Here is a 9,092-nt window from a genome sequence, read left to right on the forward strand (position 1 = left end):
TCTGTCTCGCTTAAGTCTTCAACTGATTGGATTAAATCCAGCAGATCACATTCTCTCATTTGGAATACATGCCCTTCATTGATATAATCAGTCACAGCTGCAGCCAATTGACAGATTGGCTTATTAACCATCCACAAATCTCCTTGCAATAAGGGTTAGGTCAGTTCTTGTTTGACCAGACACCTGGGTTCCATTACCTGGCCAAGTTGACATGTGAACCTAACCAACACAGACATCTTAACAATATTAAATATTTTCATACATCAACATGAGTTATCTTTCCATCTTTCTGACTCTTTCAATGGTTGTATGGATGAAGCTTAATGGATGTTTCAAATGTTGAATCAGAGGTAAAATGGTAATGAAGAAGTGGAATTGTAAATCTGCTTCTGGTTTGTTTGGAACTTGGTGACCTGCCTTGATTATTAAAAAGAAATCTCATGGTGGTCTCAAGTAGATGACTTTTTCTCTGTAAAAAGTAGAAATTCTACATCTATATAAATTAACCAAGAAAAGACTGGGAAGGAAAGCTTTGAGTGGCAGCAAATTGACAGATTTTTGAGTGGCAGGAAAAAAATCAATGTGTATGTAAGTTCTGACAGGACAAACACGTCAGAAAATAGATAATTAAATTGGGAAATTCCCTCCAACTACAAACTCTTTCCCCTGTAATTCTCTTTCTTGTCCAAGGGTTTATGACTTTTCTTTCATTGTATGAATATCAAATATTTTTTGAACACACAGGTTGATATACCTTTGTCTCCAAATGAAATATAAATTAAATTGCAAAATCTTTCAAATTACAGAATCTTATAATGGGGTTTTACAATTGGTTTTCTACTCTGATTAGATTCAAAGGCACTAGTGACTTCATTTCCAATAATCAAGAACTTTCTCTATTGACTTGCTTATATAAACTAATAATTACTTATAAATCTAAGATGTGGGAAACTCAAGCATGTACAGAAAAAGGGGAAATTTAACTCCTAAATTGGTAATTCTGCTTTCCTTTTAAGAAAAACTATCCTGCAAGAAAATATTTACTCAAAGAGAGTCCAGCCAAATTGATATTTAAATGGCTAGAACCTAGAATTCAAGACAAATAAAGAAATACAAATAGATATCAAGTTAGAAATTTGTTGTCACAAAAATTCACTAATAAAATGCTCATATTAAGACTTATAAACATCATGTAAAATGTCATAATGTTTTTAAACTAAATACAGAGGGATTGAATAAGTACTCAAGTTCAGTTAGTATTCCTACCAAGGGATTACACTAGATTGATATCTTTAAAAATGTTTTATTCTGAGTTTCTTTCATTGATATTAATCCCATGTGGAAAATAATGCTGAAATATAATTTTGTTCTATAAAGACTTGGGATTTTTTTCTCATTACAAATCTAACAATTAGGGGTTTCAATATTTTCTATGCTAATTTAGTTCCGTAAGTCAAAATTGTTTCCAAAAATATATGTTTATATTAATGCACAATTATTTATGTTAAACTAATTTGGAAAACTGATGTCTTGAAAAAAATGAGTGGTTCTTGAAAACTTGAAATTCCATGACAGGCAGCGATTGACTCCATTTAAGGCATTACAATGGAGTAGCTTGTTAGTGGTAGAGCCAGGACTTGGGTGACACTTCCACAATACATTTTTCAAATAATGGAGCAATTATGATGTTATTTTTATGATGTTTAGTCTATGGAACAAGTAATACTTGTGTTCTATCCGAGACCAGTCATCTCTCTCTCTTTCTAATACCTGCTAATACACACCTTCTCCCCCAAAGTAAATTCAGGAAATACAGACACACTGAGAACACAGCAAAGCAAGGGAACCTTGATTAGTGGCTGAAACTTTGATGTGACTTGGTTGAGAAACCCTTGATCAGGAAAGGTTGGTTTGGGTAGCCTAAGCTCTAAACAGCCTCTGTATATGCTTCTAAACCACAGCTTAAAGCCAAGTCTGGATCCTGCTGCCTTATTCAAGTAGAGGCCATAACACATCCAATAGTGAGAAAAAAGAGACAAGGAATGAAGTTTTGTCACAGCCCAGATGAGAACTGGCTTATTTTAGAACTTTATCTAATGGGGTGGGGCTGGTGGACCTTTGGTAATGGTGCTTCTCCAGATTACACCCTCTGTTCTCACCTCTGCAACTTAGCCAGTAGACTTGAGCACTGTTTCTTCTTAAGGTTAATGTTTGCTGGTGACCAGGCTTATCGTATTTAATCCTTTCTCCTGTTAACCTTTTGGGCTTAGCAACCATGCTCCTGTGGATCAAGGTTTTAGCTGACTCACTGGAGGAGAAAATCACGATCCTGTCATATAACTATTCACATCACCTTTATGGGACCAAGCACCAAACTCTTAACAGAGCTCTGGTATTTTCATCTTGGACCAAAGAGACAACTATCCCCAAACAGTCTTTATAAATGACCTGTTTTTAACTCCAGAATTTTCTGAAATGCTGCAAGACAATGCATTACTTTATAAAACCCAAATACACATCACAGCAAGTTGAGATTTATCCTCTGTTATATTTTCAAATATTCCCACTATTGCCTAAATAGATAAATGTCAGGCAACCATATCAAAGGCAAAGTAACATGATACCAGCAATTTTAGAGATAACATAAAAAAAATTAGTGTAGATCCCCAACCACTGACACTCACTATTACCACAGAAATCTTAAAGTTTACATCCTCAAATCCCTCTTTCATTTCAGGCTGATGAATTAAACACTGTACAAATGAATCTTTCTTTCACTGGGATAAAAATAAATTATGACATTCCCAAGTAATCTTTCCTTTTTTATTTTTCTTTTTAATAAACTTTTAATTTTATTATAATTTTAGACTTAAAGAAATATTATGACAGTATATAATGTTCCTATATAATCCACACCCAGTATCCCCTATTATTATCCTATTGCATTAATATGGTACATTTGTCATAATTAATAAACAAATATTGATAAGCAATTACTCAAATTCCATATTATTTTAGATTTCCTTAGTTTTTGTCTAATGTCCTTTTTCTGTCCCAGAATCCCATCAATTATAGCATAATACCCTTAGCCTTAATGCCTCCTTAGACTCCTTTTGGTTGTAGCAGTTTCTCACAGTTTATTTTTGATGACTTTGACCATTTTGAGTAGTACTTGTCAGGCATTTTGTAGAATGTCCCTCAATTGTAATTTGTCTGCTCTTTTTCTCATGGCTTGACTGGAGATATGAGTTTGGGGGAGGAAGACCTCAGAGGCAAAGTGCTCTTCTCATCAGAGCAAACCAGGGTACATACTTATAGTATGACTTATCATTGTTGATAAAGGAATGTTTGTCAGGTTTCTCCACTATAAAGTTACTCCCCCCAACATTTTTCATGTTGTATTCATTGGAAGAAATTCACTATCCGTAGCACACTTAAGGAGTAGAGACTTATGTTTTAGCTCCTTGAAGGCACAGTAGCTAGATACTATTTGGAACTCTTCCAGATGAGGGATTTGTCTGTTCTCCCTTTTAAATAATATCCTGTGGTTTGCCTACTGTATCCTCTACATGCCCAAGCCTATGTAAACCACTGATCTTTTTACTGTTTCCATCATTCCACCTTTTGCTGAACTTCATATAATTGGAATCATAATAGTTTGCAACTTTTATAGACTGGTTTCTTTCACTTAGCAATATTTATTTAAGATTCATCCACGTCCTTGCATGGATTGTTAGCTCATTCACTTTTTATTGCTGAATAGTATTCAATTGTATGAACATACCTTAGTTTCTTCATCCATTCACCTACTGAAGACATCTAAGTTGCTTCCAGTTTGGGGTTCATTCTTTTTTATGCTCATTATTTACAAAAGGGTGCCTGGATGGAGCTGGGTTCCTTCGTCTGTAGTGGTAGCCTGGCTGCCTTGCATTTCAACTAGTGTAATCACTTTAGGATCTCTGGAAATTGATATTCAACCTCATATCTCTTGTAGAGCTTATTTAAATCAACTTACAGATGGTCAATAAAACAAAGAAATTCAAATTCTTAAACAGATTCTACAAATTTTAAAACACACAAACAAATACAAACAGATTTCCATAATAAAATAACCAGCATCGTAATCTACATCCTAGACAATGAATAACTGTATAAATTCTGCTGGCTAAATTCCTGTGGTCAGAACACATGTAGGTAGTCTAGCTTCTTTGCCCTGGTTACCCTACTGGGTTGGTATGCTCTGTGACTTTCCCTTGCAAAAAGTATTAAATCTTTAAGCAAGAGTAAATGTTTACCTAATCAACACTCAGCAAAATATCAGCAGACCCAGTGGCCACATGAAAGAAGTATAAGATTGAGGTGAGGGGTAAAATCCCCCACATCTAGAGGTCCTTGGTGTTTAGAGTTTTTTAATTCAGTTTTATTGAGATATATCCACACTATACAATCATCCACAGTGTACGATGAACCATTCACAGCACCATCGTACAGCTATGCCTCATCACCACAAATTTTTTAATATTTTCACTACTCCAAAAACAGAAAAATAAGAATAAAAAAAAGAACACCTGAAACATCCTATCCCCCATCCCACCCTATGGTGTTTAGAATTGAAACTGCAAGTAGTTATGCCGACAATATTGGTTGGGATAGGAATTTATTTTTCAAACCAGGATATATCTTTTGTCTCAAGGTCTTCATGAGGATCTACTTTGCAGATGCAGAATCCCTTGAATATCACAAATTTTGTGCTAGAAAAGTTTCTGGTAGAAAGGATGTGGCCTTAATGATCACAGAAAAACTTTTATAGGCTCTTGCAGAACTGTTAGTTTCACATGAGACAGGGAAAAGGAGCTACAGTTGCCAGAATGCCAAAGTTGAGATGCCTGAGAGAAGGAGTGATGACGGCAACATAAGAGTTGTTTTCTATCTCATTTAACCAAGCTCACAGAAAAGAATATCCAAGAAGGAAGCCAAAGCCTAGACAATGCAATAAAGCTCACCTGACTGGCATAATTTATAAAACAGGTTAAAGTTTCACGAATTCAGAACCCACCTTCTTTTTTGGATATTGTAGATGCCACCTGCTAAAAACCAGGGCCATGTAATATTGTCTTAGCAACATAATTGGCTTTATTTTCCAATCATTATTTTCCAATTCTGATTAAACTGTTCCCTTAATCTTATCACTTTTACTCTTGAGTCATAATACAGATATATTCCAGCATCTCTAATGCATATTTCCTTGGGAAAAAAGGTGGAGAATTCCCTGTCGAATCTGTTTGGTTTTTACACTGTAAATGATGGGGTTCATCACAGGAGGTGCCAGCAGGTAGATGTTGGCCATGATAACATGGACAAGTGGAGAAGCATGCTTGGCAAAGCGGTGAGTCATAGATACACCAACCATGGGGACATAGAGAACCAGAACAGCTGCAATATGGGACAGGCAGTTATTGAAGGCGTGAAGTCTCTCAGCCATAGAGGCTACCAGCAGAACACTTCTCAGAATCATTACATAGGAGAGCACAATGAGCAGTGGGTCCATCAAAATAGTAAGCAAGATGAGAGCAAATGCATACCAGCTGTTTACCCGAATGTCAGCACAGACTAGGCGAATCATGTCCTGGTGGAGGCAGTAGGAGTGAGAGAGGAGGTGGGAGCGGCAGAAGGGCAGGCGCTTGAGTAGGAACAGACCAGGCAGAACAACCAGCACACAGCGGCAAATGATGGCTAAGCCAATCTTGCCAATGACTTCATTGGTGAGGATAGAGGTGTAATGGAGAGGGCGGCAGATGGCCACATAGCGGTCAAAGGACATAGCGAGAAGGACAGAGGATTCCATGAAAGAGAATACATGGAGGAAGAAGAACTGGGCAAAACAGGCTTCAAAGCTGATCTTACGAATGTTGAACCACAGGAGCTGCATGACTGTGGGCAGGGTGCTGAGGGTGAGACCCAGGTCAGTCAGGGCCAGCATGGAGAGAAACAGGTACATGGGCTGGTGGAGGGATGTCTCTGTGCGGATGACGGTGAGGATGGTGGTGTTGCCCACGATGGAGATGGTGTAGAGACAGCAGAAGGGGATGGAGATCCAGATGTGGGATGACTCCAATCCAGGGATGCCCGTGAGGATGAAGTAGAAAGGGTCTTGGGTGTTGTTAGTTACCTGGGACATCACTGATGAATGCAGGAGTAGAATCTGTGTATTCCACAGTAAGAAGCTCATCAGTGTGCTACCGCCAAAGAGTCAATCCAGGTCCCAAAGATGTGTCTGGAATTGCTTTTCTTAACATCACTGAAACATACACTTACCAGTTCTCTAATAATTCTGGGTTATAATGCCATAAATTTCTACTTAAAATGAACGCTTTTATTTTCAACTTTGATGTCCTCTGCTGAGTATTACAAAATAGTTTTAAGCTTTCTGTAAACTACCGTAATACACTTCTGTCCCACTCCTTTATATATGTTTATGTACATATATTTACTGTATTTGTTTATCAACTGCAGGTGTTCTCAATAGTATTTCAAATAAATTTATAATAACCGATTGCAAAGATTTCTATTAGTCCTTTTTTTTAATTGACACCGCAATAAGGGTAGAAATGGTATTGAGAGAGACAAAATTTTCAGAGAGGACCCAGGCTTCTTGCTTCAGAAACTGTGGGTTATAGTGACAATTACTTTTTTTTGGAGCACAATAGAAGGAGAGTACAGGTTCAGTGTGTGCATGTTGAGTTGGTATTCATAGCTGTTATCCACAGAAATGACAGTTAAGCAAATCGATATAAGACCTAAAAGCCCAGAGATGTCTGATAGTAGCTTTCTTTGGTATGTTGATGGTAGTTGAGAAACTAGAATTTGGAGTCATAGCCTAGGCAAGAATTTAGGGTGAGAAAAAAAGTAGTGCTGGAACAGGTATAAGGTAATTTGATTTTCAGTATATTTCCTCTGTATTAAATAAAACATAATTTAGCAGTTGCATAGATATGGAAGAAAAAGCAAAGAAAATTGTGAAGGACTTTTTAGAGATGTGAAAGCACCACACACGACAATGAGAGTCCTGGAGGCCAAGGAAATAAAGGTAGTAGTATTACATAAGATAGGTACTGAGTAGCATCAATTCAATTTACGGAGATGAATATTGATGAGAAACTTTTGGAAAGATATTTCAGTAGAGCGATGTGAGTAAGTGAACTGACAAGTAAATTGATGTGAAGAATTGGAGTTTCTATAGATCATGCGTTTAGTATCTCAATGAAGTTTTTTTTATTTAAATAAAGAAACGAGTATAAGTTGACTAAATGAGTAATTATTAAATTTTTAGAATGTTCTGAGTATGAACATTCTTGTCACAAATTGCACACAGCATATAACGGGTTCCTAGGCCCCACGAAGTCTAACCACATGTCCCCTAAAGTACCCACATGTGCTAAGCTAGGAATCCTGGAATATTATTAAACTCAAGAATTTGGAGAATAAGGCAAAGTAAAATGAGGGAAAATGGGAAAAATAAAGCAAAGACAATCATGGATTTTTTAAATTAAAAAATTCAAACTGAGATTAAAAAACACATTTAGCAATTATTTCTTTGAAAGGGCCAAAGTAATTTAAAATTTTCCTGTCAAATATGATTCAGAAAATGAAATGGAATGAGAAAGACAAGAATGCAGGGAAATTGTAGAGGACAGGAAGAAGTAACCAACAAAATAGTTAACAATTTCTTCTAGGATTTAATCTATAAACCAAAACACTAGAGGTAAGAGCAGAGCAGAAGTTTTTGAAATCTCCTAGCATTGAGTCCTAATGGACATGGGCTAAAATGTCTGAGGTATAAAATGTTCTAAAATATTCTAATTAAGGAATATGCAAATCAGAGAGAAAGTCATTTGCAGAAGAATAAAGGAAAGAAAACCCTTGAGACATATGGCACTGGAGCCCATCCAAGCACTGTGCTAGGGGCAGGGCCTGTTCATGTAGACAGAAAACAGCAACTTGGTGATGGCTAGATGCAGCCGTCTAGCTTGATACTATTAGACATTTAATTATTGAACCGCTGCTCTGATCCAGGCGCTTCTGACCTTCATTTGGGTTCCTACATCATTTTTTTGATGGGATACCCAAACTTTTTCTTTCATGTGGTACTTCAAATTGTTTCCATGCTTCAGTTGCCTTTGACTTGGGTAGTATGTATACCACAATAATAGAAATATTTGTTTTTTGACAGAATCATGTTTATGATCTAACAAGTTCATTAATTGTATTGTAAAAAATACATTTTTTTCCTGAATTGTAAAAAAAAAAGAAAAGAATTACCAAAAGTAATTTGAATTTTGTAATTTAAAAAATCCATGATTGTCTTTGCTTTATTTTTCCCATTTTCCCTCATTTTATTTTGCCTTATTCTCCAAATTCTTGAGTTTAATGATATTCCAGGATTTGAGAAGATTCTTCAAAACCAAGATAATAGGCTTTCTGTGTGACTTCCAAAACCTTTCTTTCAAGCCTCAGTATTTCATACTTTAGTCTGTCCTCCACAGGTAAAATATGACATTGTGTCGTGAAACTGAGACAACCCGTGCATAGGCTTAGCTATGGAGGGTGGAAAGTAAGGCATGACAAGAGTGGGACAGCAACAACATGATTTGCAGAGACTTCCTATGTGTGAGGCACTGTTTCCAATCTTCAATTATTTTAAATCCCTTAATTTAATGATTACCTAGTTTTAAATTATGAGGAATAGGTTGTTATTATGAAAGAGTGATTTTTTTTTCTTTGAAAAGCAAGAGAAATATTGAAGGAACAAGTGGTCTATCAATTGTTTTGTAGTTTGAGTAGAAAATCATAAAGGGCTCAGTGAAGGCTAAGATGGGTGATAAGAATATTTCCTACAAGGCATATGGTGCTACTGGTATAGAACAAATGCAGGAAATGCTGCCCTCCACAGTAGGATCTGAGTGTGAACCCAGTTGCAGGCATAGTGGAAACTGATGCAGAATAGGTTTTGGGAGCAGTGTGAGGCTCTGGAGGGGAATGCTGGAAGCATCAAAATGTAGTAAACCGAGAAGTGACATCATCACAATTCTAGC

General features: G+C 36.5%; 1 protein-coding gene across 1 annotated transcript; it reads right to left on the bottom strand.

Moving 5' to 3' along the window:
* Nucleotides 1-5,230: 5,230 nt before the first annotated feature.
* LOC119537651 (olfactory receptor 51Q1-like) lies at nt 5,231-6,190 on the bottom strand. Its single transcript, XM_037840186.1, has one exon. The coding sequence runs from the start codon at nt 6,176-6,178 to the stop codon at nt 5,231-5,233; it is 948 nt and encodes a 315-aa protein (XP_037696114.1). The 5' UTR covers nt 6,179-6,190.
* Nucleotides 6,191-9,092: the final 2,902 nt, after the last annotated feature.

The sequence above is a fragment of the Choloepus didactylus genome, chromosome 6 (genome assembly GCF_015220235.1).
Source record: "Choloepus didactylus isolate mChoDid1 chromosome 6, mChoDid1.pri, whole genome shotgun sequence".
NCBI classification, from domain to species: domain Eukaryota; kingdom Metazoa; phylum Chordata; class Mammalia; order Pilosa; family Megalonychidae; genus Choloepus; species Choloepus didactylus.

What these genes read in the sequence shown, in the direction of transcription:
- LOC119537651 (XM_037840186.1), bottom strand. Translation starts at nt 6,178, where the DNA reads ATGTCCCAGGTAACTAACAACACCCAAGACCCTTTCTACTTCATCCTC.